Source organism: Aquarana catesbeiana, linkage group LG03, assembly GCF_042186555.1.
Source record: "Aquarana catesbeiana isolate 2022-GZ linkage group LG03, ASM4218655v1, whole genome shotgun sequence".
Classification (NCBI taxonomy): domain Eukaryota; kingdom Metazoa; phylum Chordata; class Amphibia; order Anura; family Ranidae; genus Aquarana; species Aquarana catesbeiana.
The window spans coordinates 124,860,575-124,885,081 of record NC_133326.1 but is presented as its reverse complement, the minus strand read 5'-3'; the positions used below and the strand labels follow the sequence as shown (position 1 = coordinate 124,885,081).

Genomic DNA, 24,507 nt, shown 5'->3' with positions numbered 1-24,507 from the left:
CGGCAATGTCTCTTGAGATTTCTAGTGTTGTCAGTTTGCCAGGGTTGTAATGGTCGGGGCTTAATTCTGCGTGTGGTTAGAGGAGCAAGTGCATCTAGTGATGATGAGAGTGAACTGTTGTAGACAGAAGTGGCCAGGTCAGGACAGGACAGGGGAGAGATTATGTCATATAGGTGGTCAGTAGCAGAATAGAGAAGAGAAGGGTTAAAGTGGCGAAGGTTTCTACAAGTAATTGTTTGCAGCTTGGAGGGATGGGTGGTTGGAGGCAAGGATACAGTGAAAGTAATGAGGTTGTGATCAGATAGAGGAAAGGGGGTGTTGGTGAGGTTGCCAGGGTTGCAGAGATGGGAGAATACAAGGTCAAGGGTATTACCATTGGAGTGAGTGGAAGTATGTGTCCATTGGGTTAGGTCAAAAGATGACGTTAAGTTGAGAAGTTTAGCTGTAGTTGGGCTGTTAACATTGACAGGAATGTTAAAGTCACCAAGAATAATGGTGGGTATTTCAGAGGAGAGAAAGTAGGGTAGCCAGGCAGCAAAGTCATCAAGAAAGCGCGATACAGGTCCTGGAGGCCTATAAATTGCTGCAATCCTCAGAGAAATGGGAGAAAACAGACGGATACAGTGCATCTCGAAAGAAGAGAGGGATAGAGAGGGAGGGACAGGAAGGACTTGGAAGGTGCTTTGTGGGGACAGAAGGAAGCCAACTCCACCTCCTTTCTGTCTGTTGGGTCTGGAGGAGTGAGTCCAATGGAGACCACCATGGGAGAGGGCAGCAGGAGAAGCTGAGTCAAAATTTTGCAGCCAGGTTTCAGTTATGGCGAGTATGTTCAAGCCATGAGAGATGAAGAGGTCATGTACAGATGTTAGCTTGTTACAGATGGAGCGGGCGTTCCAAAAGGCACATGAGATTGGTGGGGTGCTTTGAGGAAGCAGGGGGATAGAAATTAAACTGAGTGGATTGCGGTGGTTGCCAGAGGGGGAGGGGTATTGGATATGTGGCTTGCATTTGGAAAATGGAGGACCAGGATTAGGAGAAATGTCACCTGAGACTAGGAGAAGGAGGAGGGTGAGGAAGGCAAGGTGGGAGTGGGATGTGCATGAGCGCACGTGTCTAGTGGCCCTGGTGTTTATGTCAGCATGTGGGTGCAGCAACTGCAGGAGATGATGGGTGCCATAGTAGGGAGAGGGTAGGAGTGAGGGTGATATGTGCATGCTGCAGGGAAGAGAGGAGGGGTAGAGTAAAGATAATTTGAGGATAGAAGACACCAATGTGAGAAGGAAGAGAATAAGGAGCATGTTAGTGGATAGAGAGTGGGAAACTAACCTAATATAAAATAAATTTCAAAGGTGGTTTGCTTGTCGTCTTGCAGAGTGGAGCAGAGTTCCTGTTGTTCATGCAGCTTTAGTTAAACTGCGTCGGTGAAACTGCGCATCATTCGTGACAGAGCCATGATGTCTGCGCCATGCCCCTGTCTGCGCCACCCCATAAGCTGCCATAAATTTATAGAGAGACTAAGCTGGGATGCATTTCTCAGTTGGTCATTATTGGGTCTGATGTGAGACACCTGAATATGGGGAGGAGATGGCCAGGCCAGCTACAGACACAGGCTAGGGTCGTAAAGCTAATTACCTCTCTTGATCACTCAAGCCACATGGAGTTGAGAATCAATCACCAGTAATATTGCTATTGCAGTGTGTTTGTTATAGAGCTAGCAGTAAATATGGAAGTTTAAAGATATGGCAGCAGAAGACAATTACCAAAAATATTAATAGCAGACTCAGCAAAGTCAACAAATTGTAACAAATTGATATCTTGACAACGCGTTACCATCTGCAAGGATGAAGAAAGCGCAAGCCGCATGTGTTGCCAATCAAGCACCACAGTCACCGGGCACAAAAAGAAACCTGACACTCTACTGAGCTCCACCTGAGTCCCCTGACCCAACTGATCAGTTTTCAATCATCAAATTATAAGAGTAACCCTGTCTCCCTGAACCACCACATCTGAATATGCCAGCCCTCCTGCAGCACCAATTCCCCTACCTGCAACTGCCCCAGCATCGCAAAGGACACGGGATGGCCTGAATCCGCCCCCCTACTGTCCTTTCGGTTGACCCTCAGGGCCATGCGAGCCAGAAAGGATTTTGTGACATCCTCAACCCCAGTTAACTTGAACATGAAAGCCAAGCCTGCCATTTTTCGGCTAAGAGAAGAAACCGATACACACCCCCCCCCCCTCACAATTTGTTCCTATGAATTATAACAAAACGTGCAATCAGTCCTCGTCCCCAAAACGACCACCCACCGAACTTACCAATTCCTGCCACTCATGCTAGACTCGCTCATATGTTGTCCACGTGGAATCCGCAACTAATCTTTGGATCAAATCAGCTAGGGTGGCAACATGACATCCCGCAATCGACTGGGGCACGGGATTCCAAGCTGCTCCGCTTCTGGTGCCAACTGACGGAATCTGTCCCACTGCAATCGAGAACGCATTAGCCACATTGTTCTGTACTCCAGGAACATGAACAGCATAAACAAAAGCATTCAAACTCAGACACTTTAGAACTAAATGCCGAAAAAACGCACCACCTGAGGTAAAGAAGCAGAGTTAATGGCATGTACCACACCTAGATGGTCACAGTGAAACCATACACGGTTCTGAAAGTCCATCCCCCACAATTCCACTGCCAGCACTATCGGAATTAATTCCACAAGTACCAAATTCCGGATGAATTTGGAGCTGCTCCAAGATTCTGGCCATCTTCCTGTGCTCCAACGGCCGTGGAAATAGACTGTAAACCCCACGAGCCCGCTGCGTCAGTGTACAAGTCCAAATCCTCATTGGATACCGCTGACTGCATCCATAAGGGCCGCCCATTGTATCTCTGAAGAAACCTCTCCTATACACGCAAATTGTCCCGATGTTCCTTACTTAGTCTCACAAAATGATGCTTGCTTTAACCCCTGCAGTAGCAGAAGCCAACCGCTGGCAAAACCCCCACCCCATTGGCATATTGCGACAGTCGAAATTGAGTTTCCCCAATAGGGACTGCAAAGCGCGTACCGCACATTTACGCAGCGGAGAGTACCGGTGACTGTCTTCCGCAAGTCCTCCAGCTTATCAAGCAGTAAATGTCATTCCATTCTACTGGTATTGATGACAATACCCAAAAACTTAAATTCTGTGGTGGGTCCCTCTGTCTTATCTAATACCAATGGCACCCCAAAGACTTGAAAAATATGTTAAAGTGTAGTCAACAGCGTCAAGCAAGTGCGGTCTCCAGGAGGGCCAATCACCAGAAAATCATCTAAGTAATCGATGATGGACTTCAATCCTTGACCGAATCTGCACACCCACCTCACATCCCCATCAAAGGATGCATTAGACGCAGTACAAAAAGAGGGGTCAATTGTGTCATTAACTGATCCACCCCTAGGGTGGGAAAGATGATGAGTAAGATGAAACCTATTGGGTTCCTACTTGGGAACTACTCCTAAAGGGGAAACCACTAAGTTGTCTATTGGAGTACAAAAAACGCTATTCTCCACAAGGGCACCTCTTTTGCAATTTTTCGGAAACCACTTCCGTATGTACATATGCAGATTTCAAGTTTGCCGCTACTGGGGGAGTACTAGATAAAGTACTCGGAAGTGAGAAACCTTCTTTGAAACCCCGTAACAGAAGTGGTTCTGCGACCCTATTCGAATATTTACTGAAATACAGTGCAAGCTTTTCCACTCCCACCGGCGCCCTCCCTTTTTCCAGCGTCAGTCGATCTACCCTTATCGCACTTTGACAAGGGATGCGAACCTCTGCAACTGGAGCATTAGTGGTGAAAACGACAAGATCCCCCAAATCTGCAGGAACCCTCGTTATACTGCCAGCAAAACCCCTTACGCTTTGTGGCAGATAGTGACTTGGCAGCAGCACCCCCGGCCCCTGCAAGAAAGGGGGTAGGGGCGACTCTTGCTTGTGTCATAAGTTTCATCCACAAGCCGATGTCCTTGTGGTCCTACCTTAGCGAGGGTCTCATCGCCTTCGTCTGGCGAAATTGCTCATCATAGCGCAACCACACCACGCCATGTCCCCAAACATTCACTAAGCCTTACTAATGGAGTCCAGATAGCAGAATTGGGAAATGTCCTAGGGATGAGCCGGTACCGATGATTTTCTTCTTCCTCCTTCTTCTTACTCTTGTCGGGCTTCACCTTATCCAGGTTCAACTTCTCCAATGGCAACAGTGAGAAAATCTCCACGTAGTCCCCTTTCCAGATCTTTTCTCTAGTCTCCACTTTAAGGTGCGCTCCCAGGGGCCCTTGTAGCACCCCCCCTCTGAATCAGTGATTTCCCCCTCCACCTGCTCCTCGGAGCTTTTGGCACTGGCTGGTATCAAGGCCACAGTGACTGGGCGCTCTGCAATGACATCATCGGCCGCCGCCTCCTGCTTGGCGCAGCCGCATGTCAGCCTTCTTCCCCGTTGTGCATTCTTCCAGGCAGGTCCTGGCCCCAGGTGCTGGCTGATGCGCCGCTCCGTCTCGTCCTGGACCTCCGCTTCCTCCGGTATTACCTGCAGCTGCACCAGGTACATGGCCTGTGCCAGCAGACACAGACATCCCACACCGGGCCGGCTGCATGGTTTCGAGGAGCAGGTAAAGGTGGCCGGGAGAGTGTAAAAGAGGCAGATCTCACGCCGGGTCCCGTCGAAAGTTGGCATCTTTGCTTTAGGGGCTGAAGCATCCCTGATGGAGCTCCCAGAGAGGCGGCTCACCCTAGGGGTTATCTCCAGGCTGAGGCGCGCAGGAGACTGAGACCTCCTCGCATGTGGGCGATCTGGGGCATGTATTACTGGGACCTGCCCCGACCGCTGTAGCACACTGGCCATTTGAGCATTCAACCACTGAGGGCCATTTACCAGTGCTGCAAAACACAATTGCACTAGCAATTTCTCAAAGTACCTCATCTTGGAAGCTCAGGGGGACAGGAGCTTTCTGCAACAGAAAATGTCTTCTTGACGCTGACAGGATCACCACTGACCCTACCCAACTCCTCCCTGCCTCTAGACCCCTGCTGCCACACCCAGCCACTCCTGCCCCTACTTGGCATCCAATAAGGCAGGCCCCTATTAATTATTAAAAAATCACATCCTGCCTCCTAGTCATGTAGACCCTCCACTTATGCTGGGCATTAGGTTCCTGGCCTTTTCTTTAAGTGGAATATATTTAGAAAGCAGTTTTTGGTTTCTTCTACCAACCTTTTACAATCTTTACTCAGAACCTTTTGAGTCACATCCAGAATAAGAAAGAATGTATAGTTTACCAAATACAGGGAACAAAACCCACTCCCACACTTTGAAGGTTGAAAAAACATCTAGTTATTCTGCAGCTGTCTGCAAGTCAGGAGCTAGCTAGTTCTACCAGCCAAGACCTGGTTTATAAAGACAATGTTTGTGTTTTAGGAACTTAGTTTCCTTGGGTCACAGTGTCAGCAAACTTTGCTTTAAGGTGGGAATAAACTCCCATCTCTGACTTTTACCTGAAGGCTTACCTATAGGTAGTGTAAATATCTCCTAAACATGCACTGTTTAGGAGATATTTACTGTACATGCAGCCGGTAAAGGCAACGGCGCATGCGCACTGAAGGAATGGCCACCCGGTCTGTTCCTTCAGAGTCCTGTGCCGTAAATGGCGTCTCCTGCGCGCATGCGCCAGTCACACAGCTGGAGTCTGCGGACCCGAAAGGAAGACCAGGTGAAGATGGGAGTGCCTGCAGCGGTGATAGCTCGACGCTGGAAGGTTTCGTTTTCAGGCAAGTTTAACACAATGTGCTAGTATGTGATGCATACTAGCACATTATGACATTACCTTTCAGATTAGAAGAAAAAAAAAACACCCAGCAGGTTACTACCGCTTATAAAAAATAAAAAAACCTATTAAAGTATGTATTCTTAACTTAAAGGTTAAGTCTAAATTCCTTTTTCTTTTCTTGCTGCTGTGATAAGACTCCCTTTTAGAAGGTGTCTAAGGTCATTCTCCATGGTCCCACACTGTATGTAGGAATGTAGCCACCCTCATAGACTAGGAACTATGGGATGTGATATATAGCGTGCATAAAGCAGTGCACATGACTACAACATGCAATGTTCGTTCTAAACGAACAGAAGTGAGTGAGAAAAGGAGAGGTTTGAGAGCACACAGAATGCATTAAAAGGGGGCAGACAAAACAGTAAGAAATAATTTCAAGAAAAGTAGAATACAGGGCAATTAGGTAGTGGATGTATATGGATTATTTTTAGAGAATACGGATATTGCTTGTGTCACTTTTTTTTTATCAATACCAGAGTGCCATTATACAGGTTTTGCTCACGTGTGTTTGAGAAGATACCTACAGTATATGAAAGACACAGCTGGAACCTACACAATATTACAAACGTTGTAATCGATGTCGGCTGGTGCTCAAAATTTTTAGGGGGGCGCAAACAAACTGAAAAATTAAACTGTTGGTAATGCAGGCCTGGTCTGTACATCTGCTGTGCCCATTATGAGGGGTTCCCACCATCCCTGTGCTGAGCTCCTGGGTCTGTACACCCGCTGTGCCCATTATGAGGGGTACCACTATCCCTGTGCTGAGTTCCTGGGTCTGTACATCTGCTGTGCCCATTATGAGGGGTACCACCATCCCTGCGCTGAGTCCGGGTCTGTACATGTGCTGTGCCCATTATGAGGGGTTCCCACCATCTCTGTGCTTAGTTCGGATCTGTACACCCACTGTGCCCATTATGAGGGTTCCCACCATCCCTGTGCTGAGTTACCGGGTCTGTACACCTGCTGTGCCCATTATGAGGGGTTCCCAACATCCCTGTGCTGAGTCCGGGTCTGTACACCCACTGTGCCCATTATGAGGGGTTCCCACCATCCCTGTGCTTACTTCATGGGTCTCCTGTACATGCCCCCCTTTCCTGTATATATTAACCCTCCTCCTGTACATATTACCCCCCCCTACATGTTACACCCCCCCCCCCCCCCCTGTACATTTGTACAGATTTTGCACTAATTACTGGTCAGCCTGACAGGGGTTAAAGCTGAAGCTGTCTCGCTGGCCTGGGCTGCACACTGAGCACCCTGCATAAAAAAGGGGTGCAGTAAATCGGTCTTTCTCTCCTCATGTTCCAGAGATCCTGGCTGGGACTAATCTGCCGGCCTGTCAACTCCCCGGAGTACACAACAAGGATGGCAGAGCAGTAGCAAAGCTACCTAGTCCCATAACAGAGTAGTAGAGAAACTTGGAGTTTTGCAAGAAATAGGTTTGTGGCTTACCTGCACACAGTCACAGCAACAGAGACAGAGCGGCTGCAAGTTCACTTCAGGATACTGAAGAAAAAAAAACCCCTGCTCTCGCAGTGCGTTCCACAGGGCTGAACGGACGTCACTTCTGGTTTATCACTAGCACAGAGAAGCCGGAAGTGACGCCACAACTCTGAGGCAAAGCACCACCCAGCAGTGCCAATCAAAAACAAGGCTACCATATTAACACTATGGGAGGAAGTATTGAGGCGCATTGCATTGCGCCACAAAGCAGGTCAAAAACACGCAAATGAATCACGTGATTGCATAGACGTCTTGCTTCCCATAGTGCACTGTGTCTGGTGTCTGAACACAGTGCACTTGTGCAGTTAAAGGACATTGTTTAAATTTTTTTTTTTTTTTTTGTGACTGCCTTGGGGGGGAGGGGTGCCCCCCATGGATGGGCCGCAAACTGGTTGTAATACATACAATTGTAATACATACTGTAATGTTACTATGGAAAACAAGTCCTTTTATTGGCATGAATGGATGCTTATGTCAGCAGATAGCTAACCTGTTACCCCCTTCTATACAATGCTTGTACTGAACATCTAACAATGAAGTCCTTTTCACAGCTGTGGCAAGGCTGTGCCCGGATGTCAAATGAAATTAGTTAACAAGGACCCAGATGGAAATGGAGAAATCTGTTTTTGGGGTCGGACAGTCTTCATGGGATATCTGAACATGGAAGAAAAGACTAGAGAGGTTTTTGATGAGGATGGCTGGTTACATTCTGGAGACATTGGTAAAATGGACACTGATGGCTTTCTGCAGGTGACAAGCAGAATCAAAGGTATCTTTTTCAAAATGTCTTTATCAATTTTCAATTAAATGTGAATACTTTCTGTAGAATGATAAGTCCGTCGCTGGCTAGGTCAATGTGTGACCCTCAAGGGGTTGAAAAAGTGTCATGGCCTGGTAGCAATGTCTAACCCAATTCCTACACCCCCTTTTTAGTTACAACACTCACCCATTTATCAATTTTACTTTCATTCAACCACAGACATTTGATAACTGTCTGTAATAAGGTAACAAATCTGACTTTGAAAGATCCTATGCTTAATAGTCATACATCCAATTGTACACCAGCAGTATTTTGACCTGCAGCACAGAGGTCTATATTGGCAGACAGAACCAGCTACCGTCCATATTCTAATCTGGGATATTGTGTTCATTGGTATCCGTTAAATGGCCAGATTATAACACAGTAGGGTTCTTTGCTGTACCAATTTTCGGAAAGAGAGCTAATACTGAGGTATGAAGTGAGGGCTTAAGTACTCAAGTATTTAGTCACACCCTAGCATCTTTTATTCCCCATACTACTGGTGAATACAGTAATTTGTAGAAACTCCAAGAATAAAGCAAAGGCAAACTGAAGCAACTCAAAGGATTGCACATTTGACTTGCTTTTAGTCTGATGCCTGTGTATATGTGCCATAATGATGCAGAGGGTTGCACTGCCCCAGAACTATCACTACTCCAGAATGTTGGTTAAAGCGGTATTTAACCCAAAAACAAACGTTTATTACAGTATCTCACAAAAGTGAGTACACCCCTCACATTTTTGTAAAAATTTTATTATATCTTTTCATGTGACAACACTGAAGAAATGACACTTTGCTACAATGTAAAGTAGTGAGTGTACAGCTTGAATAACAGTGTAAATTTGCTGTCCCCTCAAATAACTCAACATACAGCTATTAATGTCTAAACCTCTGGCAACAAAAGTGAGTACACCCCTAAGTAAAAATGTCCACATTGGATCCAATTAGCCATTTTCCCTCCCCGGTGTCATGTGACTCATTAATGTTACAAGGTCTCAGGTGTGAATGGGGAGCAGGCGTGTTAAATTTGGTGTTATCGCTCTCACTCTCTCATTCTGGTCACTGGAAATTCAACATGGCATCTCATGGCAAAGAACTCTCTGAGGATCTGAAAAAAGAATTGTTGCTCTACATAAAGATGGCCTAGGCTATAAGAAGATTGTCAAGACCAAAGACCCTGAAACTGAGCTGCAGCACAGTGGCCAAGACCATACAGCGTTTTAACAGGACAGGTTCCTCTCAGAACAGGTCTCACCATGGTTGACCAAAGAAGTTGAGTGCACATGCTCAGCGGCATATCCAGAAGTTGTCCTTGGGAAATAGGCATATGAGTGCTGCCAGCAATGCTGCAGAGGATGAAGGGGTGGGGGTGGGGGGGTCAGCCTGTCAGTGCTCAGACCATACGCCGCACACTGCATCAAATTGGTCTGCATGGCTTTTGTCCCAGAAGGAAGCCTCTTCTAAAGATGATGCACAAGAAAGCCCACAAACAGTTTGCTGAAGATAAGCAAACTAAGGACATGGATTACTGGAACCATGTCCTGTGGTCTGATGAGACTAAGATAAACTTATTTGGTTCAGATGGTGTCAAGCATGTGTGGTGGCAACCAGGTAAGGAGTACAAAGACAAGTGTGTCTTGCCTACAGTCAAGCATGGTGGTGGGAGTGTATGGTCTGGGGCTGCATGAGTGCTGCCGGCACTGGGGAGCTACAGTTTATTACCATGAATGCCAACATGTATTGTGACATACTGAAGTAGAGCATGATTCCCCTCACTTCGGAGACTGGGCCGCAGGGCATAATTCCAACATAACAACCCCAAACACACCCCCAGGACGACTACAATGCCTTGCTAAACAAGCTGAGGGTAAAGGTGATGGACTGGCCAAGCATGTCTCCAGACCTAAACCCTATTAAGCATCCGTGGGGCATCCTCAAATGGAAGGTGGAGGAGCGAAAGGTCTCTAACATCCACCAGCTCCGTGATGTCGTCATGGAGGAGTGAAAGAGGACTTCAGTGGAAGTTCTGTGAAGCTCCGGCGAACTCCATGCCCAAGAGGGTTAAGGCAGTGCTGGAAAATAATGGTGGCCACACAAAATATTGACACATTGAGCTTAATGTGGACATTTTCACTTAGGAGTTTACTCAGTTTTGTTGTCAACAGTTTAGACATTAATGGCTGTGTGTTGAGTTATTTTGAGGGGACAGCACATTTACACTGTTATACAAGCTGTACACTCACTGCTTTACATTGTAGCAAAGTGTCATTTCTTCAGTGTTGTTGCATGAAAAGGTATAATCAAATATTTACAAAAATGTGAGGGGTGTACTCACGTTTGTAAAATACTGTATATTGCAGTTTACCAATTCTTAGATATGATGGCTGCATTAGTTTTATTTTTTGCTTTATTTCCTTTATTTTCACCTGATGATCTGGCCAGTAAGCCTGTTTATTTAAAACAAACTCTCCTGCAAATGTATCAGAGGGTTGAGACAAACCATTTTCAATGATTAGCTTTTATTTATTCATGTAAAACCTTTATCCCAAAAGGAAAAAAAACTGTTGCTGTAACTGCAGTGTGACTTTAATTTGTTAGTATTGTCAGGGTATTTATACAGAAATATTAAACAGTATTATATTTATGGAAATAAGCAAGGATCTTTAATTTAGGAGATTCCTACATATTTCCACAAATCAACAATATACCTCAAATAGTCTATCTGCGCTAACTTGAAGAAGAGAGAAAGGAATACGACATTGTGCAGATATATATACAGTGCCCCACAAAAGTGAGTACACCCCTCACATTTTTGTAAATATTTTATTATATCTTTTCATGTGGCAACACTGAAGAAGTGGCACTTTGCTACAATGTAAAGTAGTGAGTGTATAGCTTGTATAACAGTGTAAGTTTGCTGTCCCCTCATAATAACTCAACACATAGCCATTAATGTCTAAACCTCTGGCAACAAAAGTGGCTTCACAGCCTGGTTCCCTACTGGGCATGCGCGATTCATGCTGCGCGATCTCACTGGTCCCTGCTGTCTTCTGGGACCTGTGCGTCTCCCAGAAGACAGCGGGGTGGGACGGGGGAGGGGCCGGACTTGGTGTAGATAGCCGTGGATACTGTGGCGATCTATGCCCGGAAGTGGGAGCAAATACCTGGATTATGCAGGTATCTGCTCCCCCCTCCCCCCTGAAAGGTGCCAAATATGGCAAATGAGGGGGGGAGGAATCTGAAAAACGGAAGTTACATTTTTTGGTGGAACTTCGCTCTAATGAGATATACTAATACATTTTGTAAGTATATCCAGACAATATATCATGAATGAATATATATATATATATATATATATATATATATACTAATTCAATTAATTAAGCACATAATCTCTCCAATATAATGTAATAATAATATAAATTATTGCTAATGCATACACTTTTACTTAATAAGGCTTGTTTATAAGACAGTTTTTGAATAAGTCCCATCTTCTCAGTCATGAAAGAGGGGAAAAAAATATACGTTTCTGTCTATTGTTCATTTGAAACACGAGTCATCAGTCTCAATATAATATAAACAGTGGCCTCCTGGCCCTCCTCTTATTTTGTCTGTGTCTGAGACTCTTCAATATTTATGACTTGGGAAAATGTGAGATAAGGTTTTTAGACATCTCTTATAACAGATTCTATTCATCAGCAAATTAACTTAATTTAACCTTTTAAAGATGAACACAAAATGGCTTCTAAGATGCTCATAACATCATATCAATAGCAGAGAGGGGGGGGGGGATTCGCCAACTAAATGTATGCACAAATACAAAAAAGTGGTGTGCAAAAAGAAACTTATACAGTCCAAACAAATGAGGATGCCCATAAGGATGATCAGTATATGTACAGTTTAAATTTACACACACACGTACAAACACCAATTTGGTAAAACTCTAGACGAGTAGTCTCCAAACTGCAGCCCTTTGCTTGCTTTTATCCAGCCCTTGGGGCAATATTTCATCTTCCGACACCAACATTGGGGCATAATTCCACCCACTGACAACAGAATGACACAGTACCTCCAAATGACACCAATCATGGAGCACAATTCCTCCCAACGACACAAACAATGGGGCACAGTTCCTCCGAGTGACGCCAACGATGAAGCATGATTTATTCCACCAAATTACACCTACAATGGGGCACAATTCCTCTCACTGACACCCAAGATGCGGTATTGTTTACTTCCACTGATGATATTTTCTACTTCCAATGGCCACAGTCTGCCCCCCCTAAAGTCTGAAGGACAGTAAACTGGCCCTTTGCTTAGAAAGTTTGGAGATCCCTGCTCTAGACGTTTATACTAGGACACACTTTACAATAGAAGTATAAAACCTGGAGAGTGATGCCAGCAGAATTTGGACAAAGAAAAGAAGGTCAATATATTAAACATTACGGACACTGCACTTTTTCAATGGGCATATTAATACTCATAAAAGTGTTATTGGGTTGCTTTCACACTGATCTATGGTTGCAGTGTACCTGTGGGTTAGCTGCATTGATGCTGGTTTGATGCACTTTCTGAAAGTACAGCACAACTCCTGAATGCAGGAGTTGTGGTGTGCTTTCAGGAAGTGCACCACACCCGTGTGATTTAATAGATGTCTATGGCAAAGTGCAGCTAACCCGCAGGTGCAGATAAACCACAGCGCATCAGTGTAAAAGCAGCCTTATAGGGGACTTAGTGGCCCACGATCGGTCACCAAATCACTTAAGTGGCCCTTTCTCGTCAAGGGGTTGAGCACCTCTGCCTTAGAGTAAATGCAGGTCAAGCTTTTTACAAAATTGGCATCTTTGTATGTACGTACATACATACACAAAACATACATATGCAGGGCTGGGCTGGGACAAAAATTTTGCCCTGGACTTCATCTCTCCCATGCCGGCCGGACAAACCCGCCCCGGCCTGCCACCCAAGCCCCCCCCCACTAGCCATTCTACATTATTTCTCTTACAGGCAGTACCAGTGGGGAAGCTAGGCATTATTTCACCCAGGGCAAAGAATCAGTTTGGCGCCCCCCCCGGGACAAGATTACGCAAGAAAGTGAAAAACTCCCAGGCCATAGCTGTTAAGTCAGCTGTCTGTCCCCTCCCCCATGCTGCTCTGGTCCCCTATATGCTCTGCTGGTCCCCCGCATGCTCCTTAGTTTCCTCCCATGCTGCTCTGGTCTCCCATGTGCCCTGCTGGTCCCCCGCATGCTCCTCTGTTTCCCCCCATGCTGCTCTGGTTCCCTATGGGCTCTGCTGGTCCCCCGCATGCTCCTCTGTTCCCCCCATGCTGCTCTGGTCCCCCATGTGCTCCGCGTGCTCCTCTGATCCCCCCGCGTGCTCCTCTATTACCCCCCCATGCTCCTCCCCCCCCCCTCATGCTGCTCAGGTCCCCCGCATGCTCCTGCCCCCCCTCATGCTGCTCTGGTCCCCCATATGCTCATCTCCCCCCCTCATGCTGCTCTGGTCCCCCGTATGCTCCTCTCCCTCGTATGCTCCTCTCCCCCCCTCATGTTGCTCTGGTCCCCCGCATGCTCCTCTCTCCCCCTCATGTTGCTCTGGTCCCCCGCATGCTCCTCTCCCCCCCTCATGTTGCTCTGGTCCCCCCCATGCTCCTCTCTCCCCCTCATGCTGCTCTGGTCCCCCGCATGCTCCTCCCCCCCCTCATAATGCTCTGGTCCCCCATATGCTCCTCTCCCCCCTCTTCATGCTGCTCTGGTCTCCCATATGCTCCTCTTCCCCCCCTCATGCTGCTCTGGTCCCCCATATGCTCCTCTTCCCCCCGTCATGCTGCTCTGGTCCCCCATATGCTCATCTCCCCCCCATGCTGCTCTGGTCCTCCGCATGCTCCTCTATTATCCCCATGCTCCTCTGGTCCCCCCCATGCTGCTCTAGTCCCCCATGTGCTCCGCGTGCTCCTCTATGCCCCCCCATGCTGCTCTGGTCCCCCATATGCTCCCCCCCCCCCATGCTGCTCTGGTCCCCCATATGCTCCTCCCCCCCATGCTGCTCTGGTCCCCCATATGCTCCTCTCCCCCCCTCATGCTGCTCTGGTCCCCCATATGCTCCTCTCCCCCCCTCATGCTGCTCTGGTCCCCCATATGCTCCTCTCCCCCCCTCATGCTGCTCTGGTCCCCCATATGCTCCTCTCCCCCCCTCATGCTGCTCTGGTCCCCCATATGCTCCTCTCCCCCCCTCATGCTGCTCTGGTCCCCCATATGCTCCTCTCCCCCCCCATGCTGCTCTGGTCCCCCATATGCTCCTCTCCCCTCATGCTTCTCTGGTCCCTCATATGCTCCTCCCCCCTCATGCTGCTCCACTCCCCCCCCTCATGCTGCTCTGGTCCCCCATATGCTCATCTCCCCCTCATGCTGCTCTGGTCCCCCATATGCTCCGATCCCCATGCTGCTCTGGTCCCCCGCATGCTCCCCCCCCATGCTGCTCTGGTCCCCCCATGGCGCTCACCTCCTCTCCCTGGCTAGTTATACAGCGCAACTGAATAATAAAATGATCTTCAGGAGTCGGCACTGAGAAGCTCATCATAGGATCCGGAAAGGAGGGCGGCCACACACAGCTGTAACATAACATAACCTTCCTCGGTACTCGTTCTCCTGCTCTTTCCTTCCCCCGCTCTCCATCCTGTCTGCTGCAGCGGAGAATCTAGATGGAGAGCGGGGGAAGGAAAGAGCAGGAGAACGAGTGTCGAGGAAGGTTATGTTACAGCTTTGTGTGGCCGCCCTCCTTCCGGATCCTATGATGAGCTTCTCAGTGTCAGACTCCTGAACATCATGTCTGTATTCAGGAGCGCTGTATAACTAGCCAGGGAGAGGAGGTGAGCTGCCATCGGCCCACCGGGAAACTCCCGGTAGTCCCGATGGCCAGTATATGCCTGTACATATGTATAATATGAGGTGGTATCAGAAAGTTCCAAAACTAGCTCTGTTTACAAGAAAGTACTTTATCTATGTTTACACACTATCACCTTCAAAATAGTCCCCTTGTACAGCAATACAGCAATCCCAGAGTTCCTGTCACTTCTGAAATGTGTCCTGGAAGTCTTCTTTTCAAAGGGCGTCAAGCGCATTCTGCGATTTGCGCTGGATCTCTGCAATGGTGTAAAAACGGCGACCTTTGAGCTGGATCTTCATCTTCAGGAAGAGGGTGAAGTACGCAGGAGCTAAAACTCACGTTTGTTCTAACTTGTTGTCCATGATGAAATGGCAGGTGTGGCAACACACATGGTCAGAATAGCACCAGTTGCATAGCTCCTAGTGTACACAGGACAATGTCTTTTGGCACACTGACTTATGAAGGTCGGTGCTCCCTATGTGTGCTGCCATAGTACAAAACCAGTCTTGAAACTTTTTGAAACCACCTCATATCTATATACATATAAGTCTGACAGGATATCCACAGATAATATTTTAGTATTATAAATGTTATACTAGCAGATAAAGCATATATTTGGCATAATAAATGTATGTTCTTTCCAACAGAGCTAATCATCACTGCTGGTGGTGAGAATGTACCACCCATCCCTATAGAAGATGCCATTAAAGGAAAAATATCTATTGTGAGCAATGCAGTGCTAATTGGCGACAGGAGGAAATTTCTGTCAATGCTTTTTACTCTAAAGGTATTATTTGTTTTTACAGCTTACGATGGTCACTTACGATGCACAGTACATCATAATATTCTTCTCTCCAGTGCACAATAGACCCAGAAAGCATGGAGCCAACTGATAATCTGACCCAGGAAGCAATACGGTTTTGTAATGATGTTGGCAGTAAGTCCACGACAGTGACTGAGATTGTGGGACAGCAGGACCAGGCTGTATATAGAGCAATTCAGGAGGGTATAGACAAGGTCAACAGTGAAGCAGTTTCAAATGCCCAGCGTATTCAGAAATGGGCAGTCTTACCCAAGGATTTTTCAATATTAGGAGGTGAAATGGGTAAGTAAAAACACATTATACTGACTTACACTGGGCAACTAACCCCCCAATAAAATCCTTTTTTGGGACACAGGAAGACTCACTTTTGAGTATACTGCCACCTAGAGGGGGACTTCAGTTATGTATATGTAGCAAAGCAGTAATGAGATCATGATCATAAAAAAACAGGGATGGGACCTGTATCCCTTACTAAAATCCTAGAAAAGGTTTTACAGGGAGTACAAATCCTATTTTACTTCTTGCCCATTGAGGGACACAGGAAGTCTCTCACCTTCAGGACAGCCAAAAAGTCCAACTGAGGGGTGGGCAGCCAGCAAACTAAACAGACCCAAAAACATAGTAAACTGCCTGAAGGACCCACACTGAAGCTGGCAGCAGATGAGTTTGCAACCTCCACCTGGTAGAAGAAAAACCGTGCAGAGTGTTACTCTTGCACTGGGAACTGATACGTGATGCCGAAAGAGCCAGAGACACTTACAATCAGTGAAGCAAATCTTGACAGGAGAAACTGGCCCTACAGACCCAGCTTGAAGCTGGAACCTAAACCAGCCAAGATGGAATGGGACCCAAATGAACCACCAGGATTTATGCAGGTTGTAAAACACCTTGACTCACCTTATCCCATCACAGGTCAACGTCTGGAAAGTTTGACAGATCAGACTTTCACTTTGCAGAGGCAAGGACTACAAGGAAGAACCCAGTGAGGAGGGAAATTAAATAGAATTACCTAGAAGCCATCCAAAGGGTGGTTCCACTTCCTGAGAATACAGAGAGAACTGAAGTTTGATCCTTCTGAATCATAAGAGACAGTGGGGAAGCGGTATGTGGGAACTCTCTACAAAAGCAACAGGATAGAAGGTTAGTATACTGACCAATAGTCTATAGAATAGGCCAGAATTAACATTGCTGAGCTAACCCCTCTTGAGCAACGGGATAGAAGGTTAGTATACTGACCAATAGTCTATAGAATAGGCCAGACTTAACATTGCTGAGCTAAGCATTAGCTCAATCCTCTTCGAAAGAAAGAGGGGAAAAGTCCTATGATAGACCTTGTAGGATTATCCCCATCTTGAGCACCGTAATCTGCAATAGGTGGAGGATGGGTAACTCCTGAACTGAAGGACAAGGACATGAGGCTCTACTCCAAACTGTCACTGGATGCCAGTGCATATTTCTGAAGATTTAGGATTTACCCTAATCATTGAAACATTTGGCCAACCAAAGACATTTTGTCCAACTGAACCCCCACCTACTGTATTCTCCATAGGAGTTCACCTTATTATACCATAATGGGGACACCTTGTGAAAGCCCCAGGGCTATTAATAGGAGTCCTTCCTTAGAGAGTACAAGCAATGCCAGGATAAGACTAAGCAGTCATAGCACTTTATGGACAGGAACCCTGTATATCTGGTGGATACATAGGTGTGCACCCCAAAGCTAAAACACATATGTGTGTGCATGTGTATATACTGACAGTGTCAGTAGAGCAATGGACGTTGTCAGTAGGGCAGTGGACAGTGTCAGTAGTTTTTATTTGTATTATTTTTTACAATTTTATTTCTTTAAATGTTTTCTTTTACAAATTTTTTAGGAGCCCAGTTAGGGGGCTTTGGTCAAATATCAGGGGTCTAAACAGGGTGAATATGCATCACATGGGGTGATTGGGGTGTGCCCTGGCACAACCTGTGCGCACGCCTATGGGTGGATATATTATGCAAAGGTTGTGGATATAGCAAGGCCATGGCAGATGTTATCTTTGGAGAAAGAGATTGTTGACCAAGTTGAAAAAAAACTTCTAAAACTGATCAAATACATGAACTGGTCCAGAACACTTTAAAAGGGGCAGAGGTCTGCTAACCAACGCGGCAAGATCGAAAGCATGAAGGCAAAAAGAGGGAGCTGAAAGGTCTCTGCACCCTGGTAGCTGAAGGACAAACTATCCAAAGGTCCCTAAATATTAAAAATGTCCCCCACTGTGGAAAGTAGGGGGCAGCATGTTCATGGTGGTGATGGTTTTTTAGAGGGTTTAGCAAGCTTTCTAGCCCAGACTTTGTAGGTGGCCAGAGAACCCAGTTTTGGAGGTCCTTTCCTTGAGATTCATACATAAAGGCAGGTGAGTGCTCATGCTTAACAATAGTATCAAGAGTCTGTATGAAGAGACATTGGGGGTTATTTACTAAAGGCAAATCCACTGTGCACTAGAAAGTGCAGTTGGTGTAGATCTGAGGGGGGCATGCAAGGAAAATAAACCGCATTTTTGCTTGCACAAAAGATGATAAAAATCTGTAGAGCTTCCCCTCATTTTAGATCTTCCCCTCAGATCTACAGTGACTGCACTTCCAAGTGCACTTGCAGTTCACAATGAATTTGCCTTAGTAAATCCACCCCATTGTCTCTTTGAAGGCCGTGCTTGTTCGGTGCTCATTGGACACAGGATCTGCAGACCAAGCACTTGTATTGACCAAAGTCAATGGGAGACAAGCCAAAATGCTTTCCAGCAGTCCATCAGAAATGAAGATTAAGGCTCTAGCCATCTGCTCTATCAGCAAAAGATCCTTTGCTGCAGTGGAAAGATTTGGCCATTCTGCCCTGGTTTGGCAAAATTAAAAGCCACAGCCAAAATGAGACAAAGGGCAGGGCCCTCCAGTGAGAACTGGGCATCTAAAGAGGGTTTCAAACTACTGGTGGAATCCTTGAATATAGGAATGTCCACTATTGGCTTAGTGCAGTGGTTCTCAACTCCTGTCCTCACGACCCACTAACAGGCCAGATTTTAAGTATTACCTTGGGGAAATGCAGACTAGAACACTGCAATCACTGAGCAGCAAATGATATCACCTGTGATGTATTTCAGTTATCTTGCAAACCTGACCAGTTAGTAGGCCCTGATAATAGTAGTTAGGAACCACTGTCCTAGTGGCTCCCCTGTTAAGGTAGGGCACCCACAGATCCATAGTAGGTATAGACCAGGGGTAGGCAACCTGGGACCCTCCAGCTGTAGCAGAACTACAAGTCCCATCATGCCTCTGGGAATAATTGTAACTGCCAGCCTTGCAATGCCTCATGGGAAATGTAGTCCCACAACAGCAGGAGGGCCACAGGGTGCCTACCCCTGGTATAGATCATTGCTTAACATAATAAGAACAAGCCTCAGCAAAGGTTGGTCAAGGTGTGTGTCAATGGCACATCAGGGATTTTCCAATCCCCATACAAGAAATCTTGATGAGCGGGTGCAATGGGAAAGTCTTAGCAATAGCAGGGGCTCTGAAAAACCTGAGACAGCACATTGATCCTCCACATTCAAAGTAGTGTGCATCACTGCAAGAAACTGGCTGAATTGGACCACAAATTGTTCCTCGACTGTAGTAGAAACCCTGGCCGACAAGGCAGAGGACTAGGCTCCACCTGGCAGAGCTAAGGAGGACTGCAGAGATGGGGTAGACTCAATAATTATAGGATAACAGGTAACCAGTAGAAAGCAGGAATTTAAAATGTGCCCAAAAAAACGACAAATGAGGTAGTTAACAGTGTTCAGCCTACCCACAAAGTGATTCATCAATGACAGGGCAAGCTCTGAGGCAATGTCAACAACTCTGCTCCTGGAAAGCTCCACAGATAACTTGATACCAGAATGGGCCTCTAAAGTTCCTTATGCAGAATCCAGTGGCCAAAGGTCACTTCCAGGCTAGCCCTTAAAGGAGAAGTTCACCTTTCATAACATGTTACACCCATATTCAGGGTGTAACATGTTATGAATGCACCAGCCCCCGCACCTCCCGATCCCCCACTGTGCAACTAGTGGGGGATCTTCTCCACCCACTAGATGTCAAATTGTAAAAAAACAAAAAAACACGTGGCCATGCAGGGCTCCTCCCACCTGGCCGCATTACTCATTCACAGTGCTCTGTGAATGGAAAACTACAAGGTCCGGCAGCCTTTGTGGCTACTGGCTTGTAGTTTTCCATGAACTACCATGGTGCCTAGACGTAGCACTCCAAAGGTGATGCTGAGAAAAGGCGACTCCAGTTGGCTACAATCATAGAAACCAGCTATAGCAGCCATGTAGAGATGTCTTGAATGAAGAAAGAAGTGTAGCAAAAACTAGGGTAGCCTTTTACCATCAGAGCTAAAGAAAAGGTGTCCATTCGCCTAAGACCCTAGCAAAAAACTGAAGCATGCTGGGAGTGGGAGGGGCGATGCTGAGCTGGCTGTGTTTGTCAGTATCAAATCCTTCTGCAGGCATTAGTATTAACTGAAGGTGAAAGACTACCTGTGTCCTGCAATGGATGAGAAAGAAAATAAATCTGACAGGCAATGCATGCTTCACAAGCCTTTGTCCTACCATGTTAACAGTGCCCCATTAGACTGACTTGCAACCATTAAGGCGAAGTTCTAGTTTTGGTTAGAGTAGGAAAGCGTTTAAAACTCCTACAGGTTTTGATTGCAGTCTATGTCCCTATCTATCCATGCATTTATCCATCACGATCAGAAAGTGAAGAGAAATCTAAACTTTTAGAGTTATCACCAAAACCAGAGTAATGTCTCAGTAGTGACACATTCTGCATCCAGTTGCATCGCTGGAACATAAAGTGCAGAGAAATCTCTTGAATAGGGACACAGATCACAATAAAAATCTGGTTTTGGCTATAACCTTTCCCCACCCTAATAAAAACTAGAAAGAATTGTTTGGCCTGGAGCATGACTTTGATAAACCCATAGGTTTGGCCATACTTCTCTGAAAGACCTGTCCATCTTGTGGAATTGGCTTGTGCTCCTTCCTTTATTTTTTTTCATTATTGCAAAATTTACTAAACAGAGCAACACAATTTGCCATTTATCCTGTTTGTATAAAGACAAAATGAACTACTGGCTTTTTATAGGTATTAAATCACAAACCATAATATTCAGGTGTCTGATGACATTTTCTGATTTTTTTAGGGCCAACAATGAAAATAAAACGGCATGCCATTCTGGAAAAGTACAAAGATGTAATAGAAACATTTTACTCAGGATAAAACAAAATCTGTATCACCACCACCGATTGGAATTAGTCCTTTTTACGTTTAGGTCTGGAGAACAGTATCCATGGTCGGACTCATAAACTCAACATAATTATTAGCGAGCTTCCTGGGGTATCATTGTTAGGTGGAAATGTGTTAGAACATAACCCTTCTCCATTAAAATGTCCACAGCAGTTAATGTTCCCTGTTACATAGGCTGTAGCATATTCGATCCTTATACACTGTATTTTGCCTAACAACTATGTGACTATAGGCATGCACATGGTTCTGACTCAGGAATCACTATCCTTTGTGTATATTCTTGGAGCAATCAGTGGTGAAATACAAATGTGCCTTACAACTATGAAATGTCTATTTTATAAAAAAAAAAAACTTTTTTTTTTTTTAACGTTTTAAATATGTGTACCATTTAGTACTAAACATTAAAGGCTTTCTCCCTTCTGTTCCAAGCTGCAAGTACCTGCATACTCTGCTGCTGAATGCTGGTACTTTAGTCCATACATGTTGTAGGAAATTATTTTTGCCGTTCACGCTTGTATATAACAAATCTCTAGCAGGATAGTTAACCATAGCTACCCATTTTTTAGTATTGATTTTCTGTGCAAGCAAAACTTCTGGTTGTCATTTCATCCATTTGTCCAATACACCCTATTATAGTAATATATGACATAAACCAATACCTCAAGTTAAACAAAACTACTCTTGGCTGCAGTGAAATATGGATAATGTGATATTCCATCACTCCGTTTCTCATGTCATTAGACAGGAAGAGCACCTTCCTTGGGATTCTAATGAATGAATAAGCCAACCATAGTTTTTATCAATTTAAAAAGATATTTGTAGTTGAATTTGCCAAAAACAATCAATCATTCATAGATCCAAATGATCCACCAACCAGGGTGGATTTGATTTAAATCAAGTCGATTTAAATCACTAGTAAAAAGGCTTGATTTAAATCATAATTTTTAAAGAGCAACTGTCATCTCTGTCCCGCAGCGGCTCCTCCTCTGACCCGCTGTTGACTCGGCGACAGTCCCATTCACTTTAATGGGACGGCTGGTGATGTGGCAGTGACACAACAAGGTGCGGGACGTGGCAGCTGCAGGTGAGCGGATGCCCGCTAACAGGCGCTGCCATGATGGATCTGAAATGACAGGTGCTCTTTAAGAACTCATTGTTGCTGGTAGTTAGAATCTTTAATATTCGCAAACAAAATGCAGGTTTCCTATTTAGAATAATAAGCTGTCAGGTTAGTAAAACAGCGATATCAGAACCGATTCAATCATACAATTTGTAGTGTACATAGATTTGAAAAACAATGGGATAAAGGAATATTCCTGAACTTTGTTTTATCTCATGGTTACTGTGAAATTGTGTGAATGCATCAATGCAGTGCATGTTATCGCAGCTTACAGAGCTTGAATTCATTAAATTAGTTTGCCAAAAATGTAAATATTGCAGACTATACAGCCTCATGCTACATAACTAAGCTCCATTTCATGCTGAATAAACTAAATTAATGTATCCTAAATATAAAACTATCTTTAGATTGATTTTTACTCCAAAGCATTTTATTAAAATAAATTTGATAAAAATCCCCCCCAAAAAAACAATTTAAATTAAAAAAAAAAAAAAAAAAGTGATTTTTTTTTTAAATCATTGATTTATATCCACCCTGGCACCACCTGTGTTTTATGGTTCAAGGTATTTAATATCAGTCACTGGAACGTTCAATTGTTGTCTAAATCAAAAAACTAAATGTAATATAATGCTGCTGACAGATATTTAAGGGTCCTTTCACACTTGGCGGACTCCACCTGCGATCCACTTGCTCAGCAGGGGATCTGTCAGCTGATCCCGGCTGAGTTCAGCCATACAGTTGTATGGCTGAACTCGCATTGGATTTTCATAGAAAAAGGTGCAGAGACCTTTTTGCCACGACTAGAATCAGATCGCATGGGTGTTCTTCACCTATGCGACCTGATTCCTTCACACTGTATTGACACCGGCAGCGGTTCGCAGAAGGCAGTGTGAACTGCCTGCGGGAGGGGAGCAATGCAGGAACTGATGCTGGAATCGCGCTGGTTCCTGCATTGCACTAAGCTTAATTGCAAACAACCAGGCACTTTATTACAAAAGAGACAGGCATGGGGGGGGGGGGGGGGGGCTGTTGCTGTAACCGCTTAAATGCAGAACTAAACCCTCCTATCCTTTACAGCCATAGAAGCTGTCATCTTAGCTTCTATACGATCTGCAGTTGCCATGGTACTGCATATGTTTTCAGCTATGACACCAGCCATTTAAACACTTGCCAACTGGGCACTTTTACCCCCTTCCTGCTCAGGCAAATGTTTTGTTTTTAGCGCTGTCACACTTTGAATGACAATTGCACGGTCATGCTATAATGTAACCATACAACATTTTTATATATTTTTTTTCACACAAATAGAGCTTTCTTTTGGTGCTATTTAATCACAACTGAGTTTTTTTACAAACGAAAAAAGATCGAAAATTTTGAAGAAAATTTTTTTTTCTTCATAGTTTGTACAATTTTGCAAACAGGTAATTTCTCCCCTTCACTGGTGGGCACCGATGAGGCGGCACTGAAGGGCACTGATTGGCAGCACTGATAATCAGTGCCCTGATTATCTGTGTAGATGTCCCTTTAACATGTACATTGTAATCAGCTGTCATTGGACACAGCTAATCACATGGTAAAGGGCCGCTGCAATTGGCCTTTCACCACAATCTGTGTCCTAAAAATGCAGCGATCACAGAGTGCACCTGCAGGGGGCGCACAGGCAGTGCGATCACAGGGGGCTTCCAAGTATCCCCTCCCGGCAAAGTAAGCATCCACCGTAGCCGTCTTTCGCCTACAGTGTGGGCGGGACCTGATTAATGGCTTAACAGTTCAGTTGAGAGCCAACATAGTAAGCACACTTGTAACTGTGACAGTTATCATTTATGGCATGTCTTGAATGTAACGGTTTTGAGAAACCATTAAAAATTGGTGGGTTTGGTTTGGTTTTAAAAAGCATTAGCTGGAGTTCAGCTTTATTAACCATTTATTTAAAGTCCATCGAAATCTACTAGCCCATTTAACGCAAGCCTTTCCAAACATTGCTGCTCTCCGATAGTTTCTGTGTTGCTCCTCTGAAGAGAGAGAAGCCACCCTAAGACAATAAATCTGTTACTGACCAGATCACCAGGTGAAAATAAAAGAAAGAGAGCTTAAAATCAGACAGACAACTAATGCAGCCACCACGTCTAAAGATTTGGTAAGCTGCAATAAATCACATTTTTGTTTTTAAAATTTAGAT

General features: G+C 45.2%; 1 protein-coding gene across 3 annotated transcripts in view; it reads left to right on the top strand.

Moving 5' to 3' along the window:
• Nucleotides 1–23,331, top strand: part of ACSBG1 (acyl-CoA synthetase bubblegum family member 1) — a 161,876-nt gene extending 138,545 nt beyond the window's left edge. For 2 of the 3 annotated variants that reach the window (XM_073619169.1, XM_073619170.1), the window contains 4 exons: nt 7,925–8,142; nt 15,708–15,847; nt 15,919–16,165; nt 21,105–23,330. In XM_073619169.1, coding sequence (XP_073475270.1) covers nt 7,925–8,142; nt 15,708–15,847; nt 15,919–16,165; nt 21,105–21,181 — 682 coding nt within the window. In that variant the 3' untranslated portion in view covers nt 21,182–23,330. Of the gene's footprint in view, nt 1–7,924; nt 8,143–15,707; nt 15,848–15,918; nt 16,166–21,104 lie in introns of all 3 variants that reach the window. The other variant, XM_073619171.1, reaches the window with a different exon arrangement.
• Nucleotides 23,332–24,507: the final 1,176 nt, after the last annotated feature.